Source organism: Apostichopus japonicus, chromosome 8 (assembly GCF_037975245.1).
Source record: "Apostichopus japonicus isolate 1M-3 chromosome 8, ASM3797524v1, whole genome shotgun sequence".
Lineage (NCBI taxonomy): Eukaryota > Metazoa > Echinodermata > Holothuroidea > Aspidochirotida > Stichopodidae > Apostichopus > Apostichopus japonicus.
The window spans coordinates 3082897-3109811 of NC_092568.1; the positions used below are offsets into that span (position 1 = coordinate 3082897).

The window sequence follows — 26915 nt, forward strand, 5'->3', positions numbered from 1 at the left end:
CCCGCCGACCGGATCAAAAGTAAGGTGGGTTTTTCATTCAAGAGCAATCTACGGTTTTCCCAACTGAAAATGACATTCTAAATTGAAAATATTCCAAATTTTAGTTAAAATGTTGAATTGGAAGCCACCCGACTTGTAAGTTGTACCCCATAAGCCCTCGCTGGTTTCTCCAAAATTTTGTGGTCGCTCAAGCGTCGTAAAAATAACTGATTATTATTATTATTATTAATAGTATTATTATAACATTCACACTTAATCAAACTGTGCAATCGTCTAGACAAATAAGCGGACACTTTTGTGGCAATATAACTGATTGATATTCACATATGAGCAGTTTCACAAACACTTTATATTGTTTCTTTAATCTGCAACTTTCCAAGGAAATACTAAACATACCATTAAGAACAACGAAAGAAAACCAAGACAGGGTAATTGTGAAATAACAGTGAATGCAGTGTTCTCTTTTATTTACATTTGGTCAAGTGTACACAGATATTAAAAGCCTCTTCACCCCCCCCCCCTTCCACCCCACATTCTTCTTCCAACGATAAAAGGTAAAGCAATTCCAAACATCAATTCCTCTGTTCTTTTCCCTTGTCTAAAGTTCCCCAGTCGGTTAACCATCATTCATTTACTTATATAATTATACATTATATTATATTAAAAAAATTGAATTTCTCATCAAATCCCTGCCCTGCCGCTGTTTGTGGGTTGTACCGAATGGAAATGGGCGTAATCCCTGGTTACATGGTACATGGTAGGCCAACTGCGGTTTCTGACTGACGCATCTAGCAAGAAATGGCTATATAGGGATCGCCACTAACTAAGCTTAGGTATGGATAGCCTAGTTGGTACAGCGCTGGGTTTGTAACTCAGAGCTCACTGGTTCGAATTCCGTTCTAGGCATAAGTTTTTTCCTTTTTTTTTCAAAAAAGTAATAATAATGAAGAAAGAAAACAGATGGTAAATGTCATATTTGCACTGGCTCAAGTCTTGTGTTTGAAGGATTATTATAACTGTGGTATCTTGGGAATAAAAGAAAATAAATCTCAGTTGCTTGCGAAAGTACTTCATCACAAGTTTATTTCTATCAATAAATCAATAATGATAATTCTGCTTGCACCTCCTTGGATACTGCTTGGTTCTTTACATAGCTGGTTAAGATTCAATGCATGGTTAATTTATTATAACGATCTTCCACTATAAAAACAAGACAAATATGTAAAGTGTGTATGAGTTTTCGTGGATATGGTTTGAAAATGTTGTCCAATGAATCCCTAGAACGTAACAAATAGGCCTACCAATTTAACTGCACGTATGTAGATTTCAGGACATATATTTTTAGACGTATAACATATAGATGTGCCACCACTAGAGGAGTGCAAAATTAGAAAATGGGCGGAGATTAGGGGACGGGAGGTGTCAACTTAAAATAAACACAACGATAACTTTGCACATTGGAGATTCCTCGAGATTCCTTGTTGATTCCACAACTGTAACGATCTGATAGGGTCACATGTTCAAATCAGTTATTTGAAAGACTGCTCACATCGGAAAGCCAATGACCATATAAAAACACACCATCGCTATCTAGCATTGTTGTAGTGATTCCGTCATTGTGCTACTAACACTGCTAGTAATTTAAACATTTGATTATCTATAAACAGATGGCTACAATGTTGTAGCAATAACGTCGTCAGGACTTGCATTATTATGCGCTAACTCCACATAGCGATATCTGTGCCCAGTGGTTGTATTGTTGCCGTGTCTTGTTCGCTAGTTTCACGCAGGTACGTATAAGTGTGACGCTTTGAGGTGGCGCTATACAAATATTGAGTCATAGAATCTATGTGCAGTTAATATGTCACTTGTGCGAAGCGGCCCTGTGCAAGTGCCATTCGTATAACTCGTATAACTGTTAAGTCACTGGTGTAACTCGGTTTCAATTAATAAACAACAAGATTTATCAAAAATGTCAAATGAGCACTAAATAGAGAATAACTTTGATCTAGTACTATCAATAAGTGCAATTATTATGTGCTTTGAATATGACTCTTGACATAGAGTTACCTTGTTGACTTCATTTCTATTATTAAGATAAACTATACAAGTACTGTATTCTACGTATTCAATACATAATGACTTCGAATATGGTGCGTGTCTAACAAACAATCCGAATACGAAAATGTAGATAATAAATAAATATTCAGTTTGTTAAAGACCAACTATGGAGACTTTTCGATGAACATAAAATCCCACCATTTTGCATGTATGTAATCCTTAACTCACTCCAATTACATTGCTGTAATTAACTTTACCAATTTAGGACGTTAAATACGTGAAAAATAGGAAGAAAAGTCAGCTTTTTATGAAACCTATTTCAGACATTCCTGAAACATTCCGAAGACATCAGGTGACCCTGTGACGTCACTGTTTGTATACCTCACTCACAACAATACTTTTAGTGTGTAAAGTTGTATACTTGAGCTGCCAAAAACATCAACGATATTACTCCTTTTCCCCCGAAATGCCACAATTCTGTGTTGTTGGAGGTTGCAGTTATACCTCATCCAACAAAAGCATCAGCTTTTTTAGATTTCCGAGTAAAAGAACCGACGTAAAACGCCGCAGACTTTGGATCAATTTTTTGAGATCCACGCGGAAAGATTTTCAGCACCCGGAGTATCTCATGCCCATGAGTCCACATGCATGACCCTGCCTCTGTGTATGCTGCAAATGTCTCATTCTGCGAAAATTATATACTGTCGATAGCTGTGTCGGACCATGGTCGGACATAGCTAATGTGAAATTGACCGTAAACAAGCTCTGGACGTCCTTACATGTAACATTATATCACGCAATTGACAGTATAATATTTACTGCAAGAGATGACCGTGTATATACCGTGCCTATAGGGTAGCATTGTACATGTAGTGAGTTGGCTCACAGCATGTGTAAATAGTCATGTTAGGATTTCATCGCATTTATCTATTTCCTTTGTTGTGTTCCAGTATCGTGAGTTCGTGATACATTGTGTTATATTGTCCGTTATGTTTATTCCGGCATCTGCATGGTCCAAGGAGTTGAATAAAAACGGTTCTATGTAGCGATCGGACGTTTTATTTCGTTAGTGACTGTCTTGTGATTGTGGGATGTAACTGGTCAAGGCCTGTTTCAACTAGACCTAACTCTATGGAATTACACAGATTCACGGTAGTATTTCGCCCAGCCTGGATTGAACGAGAAACGTGGATTTGGATATTCACTGCTAAATTTTGTTTATTGAAAGGATACTTTTTCTGTGTTTGTACTTTTGGATATTAAAACGAGTAAGTACTATGTTCAGCTGAAGCTTAGTCATGTATATGCTACCCTGGTCGATTCGGGTCAGCGTCTTCTCGTAGTTGTTCGATTATGTTTAGTGTCTTTTTGGTAATTTGTTGACAGTAACGTAAGCCATTTTCCGTCACATATCACGCATGAGGCATCTTTTAGGTCTATTCTTCTGTTCAGTTTACGGTATCTTGCGATCAAATTGTATTACGGAATCGCCAAGCTGCTTGCATGTTCTACAGTATATTGTACCGTACGGACCTATTGACGCTCCGCTATGTAAAAGATGCTACCATTTGAGTGGAAATTTTGCTAATAAAATAACCAATTTAACTAAATTTTCTTCTTAAAATTGTCTTAAAACTATTTTTTTACCTTCATGTGTTCTTGTTTTAAGCTAACAGCTTTTCAAACGCTCAAAATTGGAAGTCAAATACAGTACAATTGTTCGCTATCTGTGTATAAACAGTGCCTATATCAGCGTTTGATTTTCGCGGTATACAAACAATGACGTCACACGGTGACCAGAGGCTCCTTTGGGTCAATCTCTGTTTTCAGACATTCCAGAGGTTCATGTCACGTGACTACACAAAATGTCCAATTTCGTGGTCGTTTTTTGATGGGTTATAGTAGGTTTTCGAAGATTATTTTTTACACATGTTGATTATGGGTATGTAAACTCCCAAATTAATGGAAAATCCCCCCCCCCCCAAAAAAAAATTGTCTCCATAGTTGGTCTTTAATGTATACCACCAGTGAACAATGAATGCATATTTTATATGGCATTCAATAAGTAAAAGTTCCAAAGTAGTTAGAACACGTCCAACTCCTCAACCAACAATCCCACCAGACCTTCATTACGTTAGTCACAATGAAATGGAAATATACATAGTTGATTATATTTATATATATATATATATATATATATATCATCATCAAACGAAATGTAACACAGTGAACACCATACGCCCATCTCTCCCCAGCCACCCCTTCCCCATTCCCACTAGCCTGCACTCTCTATACATCACTATATGATCAATTTCATTAAAACTGAGTCGATATTTGTTGCAAACCTAAAGTGAATACTACTTATACAATTTCTAGAAGTCAAAAGGCCTCCTGAATACATTTTGCATGTGTTTAAATGACTTTTACTGTTTTCAGTCATGCTGTCTGCTTTGTAACCCCTGATGAGCAAGCCTCGTTGCCATTAGCAACACTATACTTGTCATCTGGCATCTGCGAATGAGCACCTAACTCACATCCCAAAGATAACCCACCAATCCATATCCCACAACCACTTGTTGGGTCATTGGGTGGGTCACTGGGTGGGTTACCGGGTTGCCCACTGGGTGGGCTAACAGTGGCGTCTTTGAACTCGATCGTCACCGGTTGGTCGTCCGAATGGGCAGTTTCCGCGGACGATGCAATATCACTAGTGGACGCCAGGATATTCTGCAGCTGAAAAGAACAAAAAGAAAAAATGATTATCCTCTTACGAAATATCCGAATATGCTACACTCTATCGTATGGAATGAAATTTACAATCTGTAGTCGATTGAAATTTGTATAGTTTTATTCTCTGACGTCATAGGTTGAACCGGTCGCAGGTGTCATACATGAATGTAACGTTAAATGACATGGTTGACATTCTATGACACCTTTTGTCAACTTATCTTTTGCATCTATTTTGGAATTATCGTGAACTTTATGGTGAAAAACGAGGAGTTTTCTTCTACTATTTCAGTCTTTCAAAATTTGTATCATCATGAACGTCAAATACTTGGGAAAGTTATAACTTTGATTTGAACTTTGAAAGAAAACCTTGGCTAGAATGTGAATCGAACCAGTGACATGTGCACTGTTCAATGCGGGGGCTGAACCCTGTGTACTACTAGAGGTGCTTTCGCCTTCTTTCCCTCCCTCCCCTCCCTCCCCTACCCTACCCTCCACTAGACAAACTATCAGGGGTACTCAACTCCCTTCCTTTAATGCCGTGGTTTTCAACCTTGGGCTCGCGGGCCCATTTGGGCCCGCGAAGCCGATTTTGTGGGCTCGCGAGCATTGCCCCAGTAATGATTAAAAATTGTGGCATTTTTGGGGGCTGGTGGCGAAGGCACATGATGATGTTTCTTAGGAAGCCTCTTCGATGAAACCTTGTACAACGGGTAAAATTTACTCAACCCTAACCCTATAAGACTAGTATAAGAGAATTCGGTGACTCCCACCAACCACTGCACACTACGTATTACGTATTTACCAAGGTTATGATGTGTGGAAGCCTAATTGGAATAACTTATACAGCGTGATATCTATACAGTCCGACACTTCTATCAGTTCTCCCGTTCTATTGTCAATACACAAAGTATTATTACGGTCTCCTTATTTGTTAATTTGTTTTCAATAAATAGAAATTCCCTCACCGATTCGAAATATATCTCCTTTAATGCTACTGGGCCTCATATGCACACGTCAAACGGTTTTGCTGCTTTTTTATTGCATTGTTCATCTCCATTTTTCTGCATTATTCTGATAGTGATAACGGTCACACATTTCTTATGAAACCAGTGTACCATTGAGGGTTGCAAGAAATCTTTGAGATAGGCTCTAATTGGGCAGTACCTGTCATCTGATCACGGAGGAACATACATAGCTCTGATTGAGTCCCCGGGTCACTTGTGTCAAGAATACACTAATAAACGCTGTAAAATTGATTTTATGAAGTTGATAACTTTGCAGGGTAGGGTATGGGCTCGCGAGGACGGCTCGGAAGACGAATTGGGCTCGTGATCGAAAAAAGGTTGAAAACCAAGGCTTTAATGGCATATAAAATATTACAACAACAAAATCCTTAGGTACGTAAAGTTATACCATGCATATACAATACAACCTAAACAGTTGAAAAATTCTCCAACTTTTCAACTTTTCAAAGTTACAAAAATACAAAACCAATTTACATCTGAGTACCCTCCATTTGCAACAATTTCTCAAATGGGGAGGGGTGCAACCCCCTTAGGTCCCTTCCGGCGACGACGTAATCACGTGAAATCTTAGCCCCTCCCTCTCGACCATCCCCACCACCCCTTAGTCCCATAAAAGAAATGGTGCAGGGTTGCCCCTGGTCAACTGAACTCTATATAACTGTATAAGATTTTGTGCGATTCCTATTCATCATTCTCTTGAATGCGTGAATCATTAATCATTAATTTATTAGATTGCTCCCTACATCTATTATCCGAAATGGCGGAGAAAGAGCCATACATTTTCCCTTCCGAAGGAGGGGAGGAGAGGGAGGGGAGGAGGCACATGTTCCCATGATCCCAGCGGCTACATGACCCTGTATCTATTAACGATACCAAATATTTACAAATACACGGTAGCCAACGTGTGGGTTAGTAAACGCATGTCTCTTTTAACTCTGGATTGACCCATCACATTGAGATGTAAAGATGTATAAAGACGACAATCAATCCGAATGTACGACATCTACAGTCAGAGATGAGAGTGCGACTGTTTACCGTTATTGGGCAATCTTGGTAAACGCAGTGAAATGCATTGTGGGAGCTCAAACCATTACTCGATTTCTGTACACTCAGTTAACTTTGACCGAATCAGCCTTAACTTATTCAGAGAAACTTACTTCTATTTGCTTAATTTGGCTAATGAGCAAAACCTTGTGAGAAGCAGATCATGCCCGGGCTACAATAAACAAGTATCATATATACATCATAGCTATATTTATTTTTTCTCTTACCAATTTCATTTTGCCGTACTTGTTTCGTCTCCGAAAATTTATGTCGGTACCCCTGCCTCCCTCCTGCTCCCACCATCTGTCCACGCCAACTGAGACCCCATTAGTTCCTGTACCGTTACTTACCTCTAATATTTTCTCTCTGAGTGTTTTATTTTCATCGGATATCGTCTTCACAGCTGCTACGGATACCTCCGACATCGTCGCTGTTCTCTGGGTGTCACTCGAGACTGTGACGGTATTACTAGCAATAGCATTCTCTCCCTTGGGATCCTTGTAGACGGAAATAATCTGAAGCATCAAGATAAAATACACAAGTTTATGAAGATAAATGATGTTCTCTACCACAATGAGTAACCCGTATGTCCCCCCCCCCCACCTCAACTCCCCACCCCATATCTATACATACAGTCTTTCAATTAATAATACATGTACTGATAGAAATGTTTTAATTGTTCTCAACAAGCATGTAGCTAGAGTTCTAACTTTGGCGAGGCGGGGTAGAGTGGGAGGGGGCACATATGTTGTGTGATGTTCGTGCTCGACGAGGGGCAGGGGGAGATACCGATAGCATCTGTTCCAGTTTGAGAGAGGGGAAATAAAATTTCTCTGTTTAAATTCGCTATTGTTACTGTTCGACCATGCCTTCCTTTTAGCTTTTGCTTACGATTTGAATCTTAATAGATCAAACGATATATTCAGAATCATTTGTTGTGGGGTGGGGATGGTGAGAGAGAGGTAGGGTGGGCTCATATGGGATGAATTATTATCTTCATAAGGTTAAAGCTGTGTTTTGCTTCGATTGTTAATTTACAGTGCAGCACGAACGCTTTGTAATGTATGACATTTTTATTTACCAATCTTTGAAGTTCAATCCTAAGTTTATTGTTCCTATGACAATGTTTTTTGGACGACAGTAATGTATTATCTATTCGGGTTCTTTATCTTTGCTGAGAACAACCTAGTATGGCGCCATCAGATTATGACAAAATCAACACAAACAAGCAGCAGAATGTTACCTTGGGAACAAAAATGACGATGAGTGTTGCGGTTGTACAGAAGAGCATTATACACGAGATAAAGAGAAAGAGCGCCCCCGGATCATCTCCTAGCGCAAAGCTTACTCCCAGTCCAATAGCACACAGGATGATCACGTTGTAGACGCTTAGACCAATCAGCTTGCTGTCATTCAAAGCTGGAATGGTCACCTGACAAATGAAATAAATGTGATTGGTTATTTTACAATAGTACTGAACCACAAAATTTAGAAAACAGAAAATCAATGGATAACTTCAGTTTATTAATTTCCAGTTAACTATACAAAAAAAAACATATTTGTTAAAATATAGTTATAAAGACGTGACACAATGAAATCACAAGTTTAGTGAATTAAAACATTCAATTGGCACGAAGACGAGGAGTGGTAAAGTGGCATGTTTTATTTCTACTTAACTTGAATGCATTGACCTATGACCTTTAGTAAGTCGAGAGCGCCAAATTATGATGTGCAGATCTTTCATTATCTTTTGTGAGTATAGTCTGAACTTTAAGAAGACTCATGCCTACAACATCATCATATATTACACTGGTTTGCTATAATTTATAATCTAGTAAATGTCAAGGTCTGCTTGAAGGATAAATTATTATTTTTTTTTTCGCAAGAAAGTCTCATATTACCTTTCTGGTTTCCCATGCTAAGAAAGTACCAAATATAAGAAGAAGGCCTTTGTATCCATAGAGGGCGCTGGACCAAACGAGGACCTGGTTAGAGGTACACAGATATATATACGGCCGTAGGACTTGCATTTCAATTTCTGGATCGGGCTGCAAAACGAAGAAGAAACAAATAAAACACATTACAATTAACGAAGAAATAAACCCAACTTCCATTTGTATCATAAGATAATACGCCACACTAAAAGGAAACGTTTAAAGTTAACAAAATAGAAATTAACTTCTTCACACACCCCCCCCCCCCTCCCTCCCCGCTCCCGTAGTTTGAACATTTCAGCCGACAGAACGATTCTAGCGAATAACTCGAAATGAGCAGGACAGGTGTGACAGGTTTATAATGGTGGAATGATTGTCGGCAAACCACCACAAGCTGCTCGGCAAGTTTCGGAAACCATCTGAAGAATGCAGGAGACGAAGAGAGAGAGAGAGAGAGAGGGAGGATGTGGGGGAGGGGTGGGGAGGGGTTGAAGAGGTACACCTTCCCAAATTTTCTCCAAATGGAGTTAAATTATCACTGTCTTCACCCAATGAGCTAACTTTATTGTATGCTAACGATAGTGAAATGCGAAATTAAATTTCCGTCAACCTATCTCTCCCCCACCTCTCCCCCTCCGGCTTGCTAATGTCATACAGAAATATCTCCAAAAATGAATGAAAATAGTCCTTCCTGTTTGAGAGAGTTCCTCATCAGCTAATAGAGTACCTCTACCCTATTGCCAGATTAACACCATCTGGGGCGCAATGCAATATATGCTTCCCACTTCACCTATCCCCCATCCCCGTTATTAATGTTTGCAAATAAAAGTTGGTATCTCTTGCCTAGAAGAGTTCACTGCTGGGGTTTCCACGCTAATCAAATATATTAATAATTATGGTTGAAATCAATCACGTGAATAGAAGCATATAGTTATCTCACCATCTCTCCTAACTTCACTGTCTCTAACGTCTGTGGATCTAGGATTTGCCAGGAGGTGAGGACAACAATATCCACTAAGAGGAGAAACCCAACGATACCAAATAACTGCTGATCGGTAACAATCTGAAGAAAGATAACCACAAAGAGTATAAATTAGTTGTTACCTGTATTAATATATTAACAAATGATGAAGCTCTATTCAGGCAGATTGTTATCATGTAGAAAAAAATATTGATATATATATATATATATATATATATATATATATATATATATATATATATATGTATCCTTGGTACCTTTCATCTCATTTACATAAATTACTAAGGGTTGAAGCTACTCTCTATTAACAGTTAAAGCAGCATTTTGCGTCCTTTTCTATGATTTTTCTAAACCTCACTGACTCAATTACGCCATAACGACATACATAACTAGTTTATCTATTTAAATCTTACTTCAAATGGTGGCATAAAAGTCGAAAAATTTGCAACTTTCAACTTTGTTTTTCTCGAAGATATTTTCCGTTGGGATCCCAATAAACCTCGCCCATAATATGAATATTTAAACGCTACGAACGTCATTGACCAATGAATACGTAATACAACACCATGCTTGATTTGTGAACAGTATATATGGCAGTTGTACCAGGGAGTTCCATAACAACTCCCTACCTCCATGGTTGTACCAACGCAAAGTCTTGAATCTATTTTTATCAACGGCTCATAGCTAAACCTGCATCTCTGATTGGTTGAATTCAAACTAGTGGGAACTGTATGCGATTAATTTTAAATGTGGAATTTGTCGTGGACACTTTTCTCACTATCTGCAAATATCCTTAATTACTCGCCAATTAACGTTGTTGGCAGGGAAAAACTTTGCAAATATCTTAGTTTGCTGTTTTGTGATTGATATATGTAAAACACTCGATGGACATGTCAAAAAGTAGAAAACGGCGACCAAACGCAAAATGCTGCTTTAAGGCTGTTTTGTCGTTTATGGACGCCAAACGAAACGCTTTCGAGACCTCCTCGAGAAATGCTCAGTAACTCGATTGAATCTCAGGTGAAGTGGAATATGAAATATGAAAAACAAGCAAATTCAAGTACTTAACAAATTTCGTTTCCAGTTATACATGTTGCCATTACTCTTGTGACTGTTGAATATGCATGTAATTGAGATGGTATGAAATTCAACACAAAGTACATCTGTAGTTTAATAGTAGACTGTACTCACTCGTCGCTTTGGGGTCTTGAAAGTTGCCACGCGATGTACTCTCCACGTTTTACTGAACATAGCTCCGAAAGCAAGAACAAACCCGATCGATATCATCCAGGTGCGAATCTATAGAAAATAACATTAACTGATCAATGAAACACTGTAACACACTCATATACAGACACACAGATATACAAGTTTAAATTTAAGATCCATATAAATTACTGACACACACAATTTTGTTGGACTAAAGTAACTGTTTTTGTGGTACTCCATACCTTGTCTGTGACGTCCCTATATAGTACCACAACACTGTCGTTAATTAAAGTAGGCAAGTGTGTTATCGTTATAAGAAAACGAGAGCCGTCAATATATTGTCCGTTAGATTCGGTTATATGTAGATTACACTTACCGTTAGTGGTATCAACAGTATAGTCCTGACACGGAACTATATCGACCACACATGCGCAGTTAAATCAATGCAAAAGCTTATGTAAAGTGTAAGAATGAAGTATAAAACAATTACCGCACAAACCATAGGGAATGGTCTTGGTGTATTCTGAAGCTGGAAACCAGCCATTAGCATTGAAAGATAAATGAGAATACTGCCAATCAGAATTAAATTGTTGAGTTTTGGGCTCGACAGCTTGACAAATCTAAAGGAAAATCATAAATATGAATTTAATTATTGCGATACCTTTGGTAGGTTACGATGTTCGATATTAGTAATAATTATATTACAAGCAAACACACAAATATCACTATAGAACTTCATTTAACTGCAACTACGCAGTATTGTAGTGCCCGTGTAGTGCTTGCAGTATTAGCAAGAACTTTTCGGTTGTCCATGGTGTTATTTTTTGGCGGACAACACCAGGGAGTATAGTCATGTAGGTACCTACAAAGTGAGGGCGCCTGTGAGCGCCGTTACAGGCTCAGAATAAGTTGTTAACGCAGCTAGCCTCTGAAACTGCAAATGTACAGCAACGTTAAGTTTAAACGTCCAGTCATCTAGGTATCGTTCACTTGGCCAGTAATGCAAAAATTGTAGCGCGCACGCACATGCACTACAATAACTAAATCCGTCAATCTAACCATCGTGTTCGATGTTCGCAGGGGGTATGGGAATCATGAACACCGCACCCATTCCTTACCCTCTCTTCGGCATGTGAATTCTAGGTTATTTAATCCTGGAGTTATTGTGCACTCAGATGACCTAAACATTCAAACATATGTTTCTTCCTGAATGGGAGTGGATATTGTCTATCCCTACATCCCTTCACGTGTGAGCCACAACTTCATCTCACAAATAGACGCCCACTATTTTGAAAGATAAAATGAAAAACACAACTTTTCTCCCAGGTTATGGTGTCTCGGATTTTGCGGTCTTGTTTCGCAGCGCAGCGCTCCATCCCCCGCGTTACCTCACGCTTAACGCATATAGGACTATAATAGATGTAACAAGTTCGCAAGAAACCAGTGAGAAAATATAGCAACAGGGACCGCGAACCACTTCCCCAATTTTCCAAAGAGTCCCTGTCGAATTCTGAATTCATGTTGTTAATTTGAGAGTAAAAAAAAAACTATTTGTCATTGTACTACTCAATGCCAAGATTTGATATTTAAAACAAAGGAAATCTTACCAAAAAATCTCTCTTTTAAAAGAAAAGAGAAAATTTAAGAACAAAGGAAAGCCACTAGCAGATACAAATTGGCTTAGTGACGTCACTTTTAGATTTACTCTAAAGTCCTTTCTTATCAAATGGAGATCAGGAAATTTCTGATATTTCTATTTTTATCCTCGTCAATTACATGGAAAAATCTAGTGACGATGGTATGTTTTGAATGTTTGCTTTCGAATGATCATATCAACTTAATAATACGTTGGGTTGTCTCGGAAAAATTTCACACGCAAGAAAAAAAAAAAAAAAAAAAACAAGTCTTCGTGGCTTACCTTTGCTTGGCAAAGTAGATATTGAAAACTAAAAAGACTACAGCCATCAGAATACCAGCTACGGAGATACTTCCGACGATGCCGTATAACAGTAATGGAATGCCGACGTCTATATCTAGGTAGGTATTTCCGGGGGTGTGATCAATCGGTATGACGCCACCTATATATATAAATATAATTATGAATGAAGAAGTTGTTATTTTTGCAGTGTTTAAACTTTTAAGGATTCGGAAATTTGGATTTCTGAAGGGCCATTTTTTGTGGTTAAGTATGAAAGACAAAAGAATAAGCAATTCCATTGCTATACCCCCTCCCCCACCCCACCCATCCCCAGTTATCATATATGGTCACATAAACAATGCCAAAGTTAAACATATTTTACCTGGCCATCTCAAATCATCCAATCTTAGTTCTGCGGAGTCACCAGGAATCGAGCTTGTGATATATCGCTCTTCGAAATCTGTGCGGAGAAATGAAAGTAAATCCATTAAAATGACACCAAATCGCAGAAAAATGCATTGTGTTTGGTTTTTTTGGTTAATACGTCGATCATTTATCACATAAAGAAAGAAAAAAGAGCACAGAATTATTAGACTTCAGTTTAATCTCAAAAACAAAAGTGGCGGACACCGATGCAATTAAAATGGCTGTGACATATACTTGAATCATGATGGTATTATTGAATTTTATGAAAGCCCACCTTTCTTCACAAGCTTGATTAAATTGCTTCCTCATTTCGAGGCCCAAAAGTGAGAGTAGATACAATATTGACCACTCTAACATTATGGACTATTGTTTAAAGACAAAGACAACCTTTTAAGTTGGATCATAAATTCTTTAAAAAAAAAAAAAACCTTACATGCTAATTTACGGCAGATAAAAGGTTTGGCAACACCAGTGCAATCAACGGTATCCCAGGACCCTCCATTTCGAAAGTCGAAAACAAAACAGAGTTGATCTTTGAGTGGTGTGTCGAAAATAGGGGCGTCTGGTAACCATGGAGGCTCATATTTGGGTATATCTACCCACAGCAGAGAATCTGATGACGTAGGTTGGTGTAAACCTATATGCCTTGACGTCATCACACGAAAGGAAGAAAAAGGAGAAGAAAGGGATAAAATAACACAAAAAATAATATATATATTTTTTTAAATTTAACTGTTGGTTGTGTCTGAAAATCTCCTTTTTTATGAACCTCTAGTTAATTTCAGTTCAGTTAATTATTACCTAATACCTAATTATACAAACAGATAATTGACTGGGAGGGTTTAATAACACAGAGAAAACAAAGGTGTCATGGTTATATCATATTTATACTTAATTTGCTCCATTATCGATTATTTGATAGCTTTAGAGATATTTAATCCCCTTTCAACACTACGGTATAGTGAACCTACTTTGCATATAAAACTCTGGGCTGAATATCTTATTATAATCATGTCTATTTTTCTAGTTACCAGCTACACTTGCCCAAAATTTTATTTAAAACATAAAAAAATATATAAAAAAGAAGAAAAAAATAATAATAATGATGATGACGATGACGATGATGATGATGATGATGATGATGATGATGATGATGATGATGATGATGATGATGATGATGATGATGTTGATGATGATGATGATGATGATGATGATGATGATGATGATGATGATGATGATGATGATGATGATGATGATGATGATGATGATGATGATGATGATGATGATGATAACCATTCTCAGTATATGAACCGAAGATGGAAGCCAAGTCGTGCGAGTTCTATATGTAGGACCTATGGTTGTTGAATATGTATAGTAATTTACTGCGTGAGTCCGTTCAAGTGCAAGCTAACTGTGTGAACAAATGGCATACTTTTTTAGCCAAATTAGGATGCCAAGAGTAAAGTCATGAAGGAGATGATATCTGCAACTCCATGGATTGCCCTCTTGTACCTGACCTTGTTATAGGTGATGCTTTACAATCACCCCCCCCCACCCCCACCCCGTGGAAAATCATAATAATAAATGTATGGTATACTATCTATTTTTCGAGACGTAGAGTCTTAGGGAAGCTATACAGGCTAGTCTTTCCACAGGGATCCCTATTGTTTCGTCTAAAGGGACTCAGCTCCCATATTAAAACAACGGAAATTGTATTTCCTGCAACTTACAACTGAAACTTTGAAATTGCAGATGGTTTCTTTATTCATGTGAAAGAAATATCATACATGTATGCCGTCTAATTTAATAGTAGCTTACTAAGTGTTTTTTCTATAAAGATATGACTTTTCCTGTATATAACTTAATTAACGGTATACTTTAGGTTTTTGCAGCTGCCTCTGCCCAATACTGTTTGCAGATCGCACAAAGGGCCATGTCAATCTCACCGTGTTATTACTCAATTTAAAAAGTGATGTATACTCTTAGCAAGTTAGCAGTATATATATTATTATCAGTAGGCAGAGATAACTACAAACAGAGCCATTTGTGTTCATTTTTTTTTCATTGTGGAAATAACCGTTAACATCTGTCGTATATCGTGGAACGATAACCATACATTACATTAAACTAATAACGTCATTGATAGAATCAAAATGTCAAATATTCTTGCGGAGAATACAACCCTTGTGTTTACTCGGTTGGAGAGAGGGCAACCTAGAGGGGAAGGGGAGGGGGAGGGGTGTGGAAGTTATGTTTTTCATTCTGTTTGGAATTATGATATATATAATGTATAAATAACGTATCAGTAATATACTGTATGTGACAAGTTTTCAATTAGCATGCGGGTGGTACTACTTTTGCGCGCATAGATGAATGACCTTGGAATTATCACACCGCTATTCCCCAGCCTACTTTCCTCCCTTCTGACGTACTATCAAGAAAACCGTTGAGTTATATTCTGAAAACGATATTAAATCGACGTTTCAATTGAACATTAATTCAAATTCTGCCGGAAAACTATACTCAATAATAATCATCTTTCTTAGGTAGATTTGCAATAATTGTGTATAAACAACTGACATTTTTGTTCATTTTGTGTAAGTTTTTGCCAACATTTAACATTTGTTGTTTTCAAAACCACTAAGCATTAATCATGGACCAAAAAAAGAAGAAAAAAAAACGCTGCACATGATTCCACGAAATAAATTAATATATCAGCTAGTGAATAATTAATAAACTTCATTTTGATTCCGAAAATTTCGCTGCTAAGAAACTTGACCATATTAATGTTAATTTCATGTAAAAAATGAAAATAAAAATGTTCGATTGTTCCTTCATTACTTGTAGCCCCAAATTAGTTGTGATGTCACATCCTCACATTCCTGAAAAGTCTTTGTTTTTCTCTCTTAATATTTTGTGAGATTTCATGACTTTCAACCAAAAGATATGTCAGGAGATCTCATATTTGTCAAAGGAAGTATTTGAGATTAAACATCTGAAGAATTTTTGATTATATTATTTTCAATTGTGTTAAAAAATGTAAATAATTGTTAAAGAAATATATTCACAAATGTTAAGGAAGTGAGGATGTGACGTCACACCCTCACAGTTAGTCTTTCTACACCAGTCGTTTTCAATGAAATTTTGATATCTTCAAAGTGTCATATCTCCTTAATAGAGCATGCTATCATGGTAGTTTCTTCACTGTTCTTTTTGTCTTTTGTGCTCTTTCATACAAAATTGACATAGCAAACACCTGAACCAATCCTTTAATGTAAGAAAATCAAAATGAATGATATAACTTTGGAAAAATACAACTACAGAAAAAGAAACTTCGCTTTAAAGGTAGACATACGGCTGGATCTCTCCGACTGAGCAAGTCCTAGAAAGAAAACAACATGGTTTCCTTTCTACAATATACACTAACATTTCAGAATTTAAAATAAGAATTTATAATGATATCTCTTACCATTCTGGAATTGTCCTTATCCTTGTGGAGTTCTGCCAAACAGTTAATAAGAATTTGAATTCTTCTTCAGATAAGATTGCCGCCAGAACCCCAGTGCTGAGATAAGCTCGCTCGGTAAACCTACCGCAGGCTGTCCGTGCATCTGTCCACGACAACGTCTCATTGTGAATAAATCGGTAACAATGTATACCATGAAGATGCCAATCTTCTGCGCAGAATCCTAAGACAGAGAATAAAAATTATACTCATAAGGGAATGCCAATGCGTTTGTAACCGTACATTAGAATTAGTTGTGACGGACACCAGCAGTGATTGAAAATTCATCAAAATGATTATAGTCCTTTTTATCATCGTATTCTTCAACATTATTTGTCACCAAGATCGTCACCGTATCATCACCCGTCATTGCCATGGTCATCGTCACCTGCACCGTCGTCTTCACCTGCACCGTCATCTGCACCGTCATCGTCATCGGCACCGTCACCTACACCCTCATCTTCAACTGCACCGCCATTTACACCGTCACCCACACCGTCATCTTCAACTGCACCGTCATCTGCACCGTCACCTACACCGTAATCTTCACCTCATCATCATCTTCAACTGCACCGTCGTCTGCACCGCCATCGTCATCTTCACCGTCATCTGCATCGTCACCTGCACCTGCACCGTCATCGTCACCTGCACCGTCACCTACGTATTCACCTTCATTGTCATCTACATCGTTATGCATAGCGGCATCTCTCTTTTTACCGTCATCGTTGTCGTCATCATCACCCCGTCAACGTCATTGTCATGGTCACCTACATCGTCGTCTTCGTCGTTTTCATCGTCATTACCTCCATCTTCATCGTCTTCTACATCTGTATGTTTTGTGTCATCTCTAATCCTATACTCATCGTTATCTCCTTTCATCGTCTAAGATTCATGCATGGGTCATCCTTCATTGTCTCAATCGTCACAGACTGCTCAATGGTCTCAATCGTCACAGTGGTTGTCCATACCAATATCGTCATCTTCATATTCACCCTCATCTTTATCGCTTCATTTTCGTCGTTCTCGACACCCCCCCTCCCCCCCCCCCGTCTCCCGTCATCGTTACACATGTCGTCATCATCTTCATCTTCATCTATAATCAGTTGTAAACGCAAGATTCCGCCAATAAGTGCTCTTTAAGTCTGAATGTGAGGTTCAAAATGCCCGGATCCGCGCCGGGTATATACCCAGTAAGTTTGAAGTCATCGGGCTTAAGTTTATGAAGCAGTTATGGACACGTATTTGTACACAAAACTGTAACCTTCACTGACAACTTTACCTTTGGCAGTGATTAGAATAAAAATTATTTCCTACATGCTATGAGGGTGTCGGTCATTTGTGATTCTGACATGCTAGTAATGGCCACAAGTTTTTGTTTGTTTTGGTTTCAATGATCTTTGAAGCTATGACGGCACACTCACCGAGGCTCAACAGCATCTTTGCCCAGGCCGCACACCCACCATGTTTGAAAGTCCGCCGGGGGTGCGAATTTAATGGACTTTCCTGACACATTTCTCTTGGTAAAATATTTCACCAAGTTTAACATTTTCGCTCCGTTGGCCTCGTGACCAAATGCTGAACAGTCTATAGATAGGAGCACATATATCCACTTTTGAAGTCCATCGGCCTTAGGATTAAAGAAAGGTTCGTAGTATGCTTCTTTGTTAACTCACAGACCTTCACCCAAGCGAAACACTGGAAGGTACTATCCATGTTAATGTGCTACCTTATAGTACTTGTCACTCATGCGCACTCACCCATCGAGCCACTATAGGGGTGAGTAGTACTAACCCATCAAGCCACGGTTGGGGTGAGAAGGACCACAATGTTTATTTCTATATTAGTACACATGATCAATATAGTATGCTATGATACTTGACATTTCGAAAGAAATTTTATCAACGATCGCAGTTAATTTTGAAACATTTCAATAATTTACGCACTGGTTGCTATGACAATGAACTGGTTGCAATCTCGTTCTTTGATTGTTCCTTCCATTGTTTGGTCGTTTCGAACGCAACTTTGCAAGTAATCGTTTTGCTTCTAATTGTTTTCAATGATGAAAGCCTATGCGCCGTTTTAATTACTTGAGTTCACGGTACTAATGTGCGTGACCTTCAGCATATTTAGCTCAGCTTGTATTGATGAAACGTTATAAACGCGCACGTGAATGCTGAAGCTTTATATTGTTTTACAATGAGTTCATACTGGATTGGTGACTTATGATAGATGGTAAGCTAGAAGGCACCGGAAGATTGGACCTTTGCGGATATGCGAGATACTATTGGCAAATTGACACGTTTTAGTATCTTGGTATAGGCCATGTGCTCAAATTTTACATGTTTATATAGTTATGATAACAAATTAGTATGGCAGTATGAAATAGTAATGTAGGACAGAGACGGTTAGGGTAGGGGTAATGGAAGTAAGTTTCTCACATTGTCGTAACTGAAATACCAGTCTTTTCTTCATTGCAAATCCAAACGCTTCCACGAGGCTGTCGTATATACGCATGTGGCAATCAAAATATTGCTTTTTAACTTTCCATTGTTTTAGGGGATTTTGTTTTGTCTAGAATGTAAAAGGCTTCCACCATGTATTCGGCATACCAATATTTTCTAGTTGTGTAAGGTAACCAAATTCACCTATGACATCGCTTTTCGGCCTTCGGCTAGGATAATAGTAGCTCTATCTATTTCCATTTCGAAGGGACTCGATCGTGCATGATGCTTCAGTCAAAACGTCAAAAAGCACCGCTTTACGGGTCTCTATGTAAGGTGACTGGAGTCGGGAGTGGATCAATTCAATTTGTTTGGCATTCTTGGCCTTCCGTGACGTAACTATGACATCACGCAAATTTGAAAAGGACATTAAAAGGCATAATTATAAACAAGGTTTTCAAGAAGTGTAAACCGGGTATTGGTTAATTTTATAGGTTCTTGTTTGATCCGGTGGGTTTTTTCATAGAATCGACCATTCCTTTATTGTCTTACGTATTACTACTGATAATTGTTTCAAAGTTCCCATAAACGTTCAAGTAATTTGTAGGTTAATTAATGTTTGTTCTTAAATGATGTATATGTATCACTTGGCGGCATAACTCTACATGGGTTTGGGTTCAGGATGGTGGAGGTGGGGGTGGGGGAGGGGTTGGGTGGAGGGATGTGTGGGTGTACGAGGGGACATGGACATTGTGCTATTATATAATTGATCCTGCAAAAAGAATTGCACATTTTTGTTTCTGTTCCCGTATCCATGGCCCAGTCGTGCGCCTAATTGCTATGTGTATTTCATTCCGCGGGACATTCACAGAGGGAGGAGTGGGGGGGGGGGGGTGGGTTATATCCTAAAGTACAGTGGTAATTTCTAAGTCTCATTTTTACCTTGTAATTGTTCCAGCTTTGTTGGTCCGACTCTGTCAGCGTCGGAGAAACTCACGTGACCCTGTAAAATGAGAGACGATTTCTTTTACTGAAAAATGGCATTAGATTGAAGAGCATCTTGGAATTAGAGAGTGGATGCGGTATAGGGAATAGTTGAAAACAAAAAACAATTCATAGCTTTATTTACTGATTTCGTACTGATTTTTGAAGAAAAAAAATGGGTGAAGAAAACAAAAATTGTCAGTGTAAATCTATGAAATCACAACTTTTTGCTTCAAGTTCACAATTGGTACAAAGCACTTAAAATGTTCTTATCTACAAAGCGATACGTGCAAATTTCACCTTTCATAAGTCAAAAATAAATTTCCCTCTGAACTGTTTTTTTTCTCTCGAATATAACATATACCAATACATAGATTCCAGTCATTCACCAACTCATCATATAAATTAGATAAAAATTAAAAAAGAGGTCGACTTTGTTGTTTCTTGCAACAATCTAGACTGTACACAAAATTGTTTCGTATACACACTCATGTCTTCATCAAATAACTTACGGTGGCTCCTTGGAACTTTAAATCTTGGAAAACATTGAAGAAAAGACTAGACATCTCGTTATCATCGTAGTTAAAATCCTCCAAGTTTCTCATCGACCCATCTTCCAGAAAGCCAGCATCCATCATCGCCGAAGATGTATTTAAAGTTAAAGCGATAGACCAGACTGCATCGTAGCCGAAGAAATCTACGCCAGAGGCCCGTGCATTGCTGTATTCAGGACTTTGCAGGCGTTCCTGGTACATCTTCTGAATTTCAAGAGCAGTCTGAGATAACCAGAGAAAATGGGAGAGGCAATGTTGGTATCTGAAATTAAGCGCGCAAGAGGTGGGGTTGGGCGCAGAGACAGAGGCTATACGAGAGCCAGATCGGGCCCAAGTACAATCATGTAACGCCCCCTCCCCCTATTCGGCGAGGAGAGGTAGAATGTGGCGGAGGCTCCGACGAACCTTGCAAGAGGGGTGAATGGAGGAGTTGGGTAAGGGAAGGTTGATCTAAGCATTAAAATGCATACATACTATACATGACATACAACCGCATACGAAATGGTATCATCTATGTAACATATTCTCAAGTGTGCCAGTCATTTATATTAGATTTGACAATAGAAGCACGAACCCCCCCCCACCCGCCCCACCCTTGGCCCCTCATCTTGACACCCCTGTGAAATGATGGCAGTCTATTAGTGGCACCAGTTTCACAATGAAGGGAGAAAGATGGGGATATATATATATATTTATATTTATTCACTTCCTGTTGCAAAAGTGCTCAATACATAGAAGTAGAGCAAGTACATAATATAGTGTCTACCTATACGGTAACTTACATCATGTATATATATATATATATATATATATATATGTGTGTGTATTTATATATACACATTGGAAGAATTTCTGAAGGACACTTTGCCAATCATAAACACATTAATTTTTGCATTACTGAAATTCGTCGAAACCAATATCTCATCGCCATTACAGAGATTTGGCAAGAGAAAAAAAAATCACCAAAAGCACTTTGTTGATTTTTATAAAAAATATAGAATCAGTTATTTCCAGATTTGTTATAGGCTTTGACGATAGGTATAATGATGATCAAGTGATTAATTTCTTATCCTTTTTCAAGAATTTCGGAGAACGAAATGGCTGAATCAAAATATCTCAAATGGAGACAATGATTTGATGAGCATTATCTCCCAGAAATTTCGATATCATAAACTGGTCATACTTTCACTAACTATATGTGGAAAAGAAAGAAGGGTGTTGTCTTTTTATTCAGACGCATATCAATAGAGATTAGTAATTATTGCCATTCGTTAGTAATGAAGTGACTTTGTTATGGTTTCATGAATTGTATATAGCAATTCAGCTGAACAGACAATTATTTTCAGTTGAATAATTTGAGTGCACCAAATGGTATATATTTATATTCAAAATTCAAATCCATTCAAGGTTAACAGGCTCCATTTGTCAAAAAGACCGGCTTTTTCGAGAATTATAAACTGTTAAAGTTTTTTGCGGTCATCGCGCAACTGAGAGCGATTATTTGTAAAAACAAAAAATGCATCAGAATTAAATAGTTAAACGACTATATATATCGAGAGATAAAGTATTTTGGACACGATTATTTTGAGATGAAGAGTATCTTAGTTGAATAACTCCTATTATACAACACCTAATTGTATTCTGGTCATTTGATTGGTCAATTGCTCGTTGATTGCATGTATAATCCACTCTATTCCACTCTATGAAATAGAACCATGGGTTATACTTTTTTGGTAGCACTTTTTCGATGGTAAGAGAGCATAGAAACCTGTCTGTTCAAAACAATCTATTGCATGAGTGCATTTTACCCATCTTAATATAATATGTTGTATAAAACAAATAATGAATGAATAATTCGTTGAAAGATGGAATGTTTCGATGGTAAGAGAGCATAGAAACCTGTCTGTTCAAAACAATCTATTGCATGAGTGCATTTTACCTATCTTAATATAATATGTTGTATAAAACAAATAATGAATGAATAATTCGTTGAAAGATGGAATGTTTCGTTCAACTCGGCTGCGCCTCGTTGAATGGAACATTCCATCTTTCAACTCATGAAATATTTGCACTATTGCACTCATAACCATTCATTATTTGTATACTATACACTGCTGCAGCTGTACAGAATCCACACCCAGTATGCATGCCAGTATGACTATAAAGGCCTAATATCAGGGGCGTATCCCGGATTTTCTAACCCGGGTGCGCGAATTACTATCTAAGCGGAGCGCCACCATCAGTTGGCGCGCAGCGTACAAGAAAATTTCTGGTTTTGATACCCCCAGATCACCGGAAATGGCACTTCTCGGGCTTGAAATGATCAACCAGATGTACACTTTTGACCTGAGAACCAAGAATTTCGCAATAGTTTTTTTCCATCCATAACCTTTTTGAAGATTGTCACCAGTCACACATCATGTTCGACCTCATCGCATCTCCTGTGGATTATTGGTTTTTGTTTCTACGTCGTGACCCACTATACCCGTAAGCCCCATTTTCAAGGTTTTAAGCCCATTATTTGTTCAGAATTTGAAAATTCACAATTCTCGTGAATAAATTCACTTCAAAACATACCTATAATGTTGCACAAAATTTCATCTATGGACATCTATATAGAAAAAACCTCCTTCAACCCCTAACAGACCGGTCAAAATTGCACGAGTAGAGGGAAATATGATGAAGAATGGTGGTTAGGGAATTTTCGAAAATTCAGACCCAGTTCATTTATTGGTGAACAAATATTAAAACGTCTTATAACGGCTATTATAAAACTGCGTTGAAGGAAATGAAAAAATACCAGATATTTCCGAAACCGAACACTACACATATCTACAGTTTGGAGACTGTTCATCCAGGAACGCAATTTTCATGCTCACTGATATGATGTGATATCTGCTGTTTGCTTTAAAATTTCGAATAATTGAAATGTGACTGAAATAAAAAACTATTATCTGTTCATTGGGCAATGCTCCACCAGTGGAGTAACGATGAGCCTGGGGGGGGGGGGGCTCCTGGCCCAAAGGGGCCCCTATCAGGACGTCCGCAGAAATGTATACAGGGCCGGGGGGGGGGGGGTCAGTAGGTCATATATGTGTAACACACTACTTTATACTATCTAAGCGGAGCGCCACCATCGGTTGGCGCGGAGCGTCTGCCGATTTTTTGGCCAAAATATACTCCTAGATCGTCGGAACACACACTTCCCGTTCAAGTTGCATTTACACATCGGTTATTTTGAGATCTCATGTCCTAGGATTTTGACTTTCAATAATTTCAGTCATGCTTTATGGGTCCGTATACAATGAAAATAACTAGAGAACTGTTGGTTGGGGAAATCATTGAAATGTCAAATGCTTAACTTTTTTTTTAATTTTTGATTTTCCATGGGGGGGTGCAAGTGCCCCCCATCCCCCTACTGTATGGACTATAATGGAGACTACTCTACAAACACAGTAATCAAACCTAAGCATATGCCTAATTTCGGCTGAAACTTTGTCTCCATCTAAGCCTAATTTCCTGTGCTTTTTTACTTACCAGATACACCGAAGGCATCTTTATTCTTACCTTTTATTATTATATTTATATGAAAGCCCTGCCTTCTTTTTCAAATGAATGAGTCTGTTGGGTTATTGTTTTAAAAAATTTCAACAAATCATATGTCCCGATGTTGTAATCAGTACAACATTGGCTGGAATTGGGTTTTAAATTATATACTTTGTTTTTCATTATCATAATAAATAACACAACTAGCTCGATACAGACATTAATACCCAATGAGCCCATGATCATGATGTCCGTATTCCGTATCACGTGAAAATATGTATATTGTCTTGTTCAGTCTTGCATGAGTTTTTCTTTCCCAGTAAAACGGGCCCTCCCTATCAAACAGGTACCCAATTTTCTGTGCATCAGTATAGCGGGGGCCCCCTTTTGATCAGGGCCAGCGGCTCAGCACGGTCTGAGCCCATAGGAGTTACGCTACTTTGCCCCACATTCTTTTCATTTCGAAAGACGCACAGTTTCAAGTTCATTACAGACTGAAGGCTTCGATTCTCTCGGGAAGATCTTGGGATTTTCATCCCGAGATATCGCTAGATATTCCTAGATATCCATATAGTACAGTGCCATTGGCATTTCTTGGATTTTTCGGGGCCTGCTCTTGGGAAATTGCAAAGTGGTCACACTCCATGTAGGTCAGTGCACGACCTCTAGACGTCATTAATGCACAACCCGATCACTTGTCAGCGATGAAGTGGTGTGTTGCCAGATTTTGTCAAGGCCTTGGTACTACGGGCGATGATCATTAATTAAATTTCGTAACTCATAGGGAAGCGATTAGAGGGGTGGGGCGTAGGGTTATGGGCGCGCGTTTTCATGCAGATGGGAACAATCACAATCACAATCTCAAGAAGTGATGGGCGCGTCCTTTTCTCCTTTTTATCTTTCTTCTTTTTCTTTTCCCTTCCTTCCTTCCTCCTCTGTCCCCTCCCCCCTTTTTCCCTTTTTTCTTCTCTTTTTTATTCTCTCCTCTTTTTCTTACCCGGGGGGCGCGCCCCCAACGCCCCCTGCATACGCGCCTGAATATGCATCATCTTTGTTAATAACACGCTTCATGCTATCCAATGCGTGATATCGTAGCCAACTTGCATAGCCCCCCCCCCCCCCGCGAACTCCGGAATCAAATAGATGTAAAAAAAAAATGTTATTCTGAATTGAATGTTTATTTGTTCTTCGTTTCAAACGCTAATGAAAGTCAGGACATAAACTACGCTCCATTAGGTGATAAAGGCTATGCCACTTTCTTTGTACCGTCAGAATGATGGCATACGTGACATTTTGAATAAGTAAACACCTATAGAACGCCAAATGTGTTAAATACTCGATGCTGACTTGGCGTATTGTTTTGAAACAGCTTGCAGTTCATTTATGGGAGATAGGCCATTATAGCGATTACATCTGTGTGTATGTAACCACTTGACAACTGTCGCAATGGATGCACTGCACGGCTGAGAGATTTCGTTGACATTGTTAACTTGGAATTACTAAACACTTCACTTTGCTTATTGTACATATGAGCACACGACAACAAACTACATAGAAATCAAATATAATGAGAAAGGACTGAAATTAACGTATAAAGGAAGTTCCTAAATGTAGGGAGAGTTCAATTTTTTTTATTATTATTATTATTATGATCATAATATTTATTATTCTTATTATTTGTGGAGGGGCGGGGGGTTGGGGACAGAAAAGTGTGCTAATGGCCCTTCTGAGGACGTGTCTAAGGGGAGGGATGACAAGTCCCCTTTGAGAATTTTCTGTTTGAGTAAGGGAGATTAGATGCACATTTTTTGCCATTATTTAATCACAATGTGTATAGTACAACTTTAATTCTTATACCAGTGTAAAACGACTTTGCGTGCTTATGTTATAAAACTGTCAGAAGTTCTGAAAGTTAAAATTGTTACCAGTATAAACTTTTAATTTGAAAAATTTGAACATGTTAAAATATTGTTCACTATTACAAAGGAAATTATCCTCGAGAATCTGCACATAGTATCTATAACAACCTGGTTTACGATGCTAAAGTTTTTTATACTTACATATCCAGCGACAGTTTCTTTCGATGACAAATCTAGTTGTTCTACCTCTGTGGAGATATACATGGATGACGCAACTGTCTCAATTAATTCTTCCGGAGTACACGTCAAGTTTTCACCCTTTGAGTTTTCGTCAACCAGCCACCAGTCTTTGCTCCACCATCCAAGTAGTATCCACATATAGTTCTTCCCATACATCCCGTTATGATAAGCCTGGAATGTCAGAAATCACAGTGCCGTGTAACAAAGTATTGTGATGTTTACGAACCAATAGCATTACCAACAATAGAGAAAGGGCACTGGGGGGGGGGGGTGGATTTCTTACAAGTGCAATATATATTTTATCAAATATGTCCCATATATACCTAAATATGTAATTTTCATTATGCACTTCCTTCCTCTTCCTAACGATGTGTACATGTCTAGGCCTCACAACTAGTGATATAGGACAATAGAAATTCCTGTCACCAGTTGTCGAACAATAGAGAACAATAGTCAT

At 38.3% G+C, this 26915-nt stretch overlaps 1 protein-coding gene across 1 annotated transcript in view; it reads right to left on the bottom strand.

Annotated features, from left to right (window-relative positions):
* Window positions 1-513: 513 nt before the first annotated feature.
* LOC139971394 (gamma-aminobutyric acid type B receptor subunit 2-like) overlaps window positions 514-26915 on the bottom strand; it is a 42468-nt gene continuing 16066 nt past the window's right edge. The window contains exons 6-19 of the mRNA XM_071977770.1: window positions 26420-26629; window positions 20772-21035; window positions 20218-20278; window positions 16799-17018; window positions 13763-13974; window positions 13286-13363; window positions 12904-13063; window positions 11476-11605; window positions 10968-11075; window positions 9735-9857; window positions 8762-8908; window positions 8104-8292; window positions 7211-7375; window positions 514-4794 (exon numbers count right to left, since the gene is read on the bottom strand). Of these exons, the coding sequence (XP_071833871.1) occupies window positions 4498-4794; window positions 7211-7375; window positions 8104-8292; window positions 8762-8908; window positions 9735-9857; window positions 10968-11075; window positions 11476-11605; window positions 12904-13063; window positions 13286-13363; window positions 13763-13974; window positions 16799-17018; window positions 20218-20278; window positions 20772-21035; window positions 26420-26629 (2364 nt within the window). The 3' untranslated portion in view covers window positions 514-4497. The remainder of the gene's footprint in view (window positions 4795-7210; window positions 7376-8103; window positions 8293-8761; window positions 8909-9734; window positions 9858-10967; window positions 11076-11475; window positions 11606-12903; window positions 13064-13285; window positions 13364-13762; window positions 13975-16798; window positions 17019-20217; window positions 20279-20771; window positions 21036-26419; window positions 26630-26915) is intronic.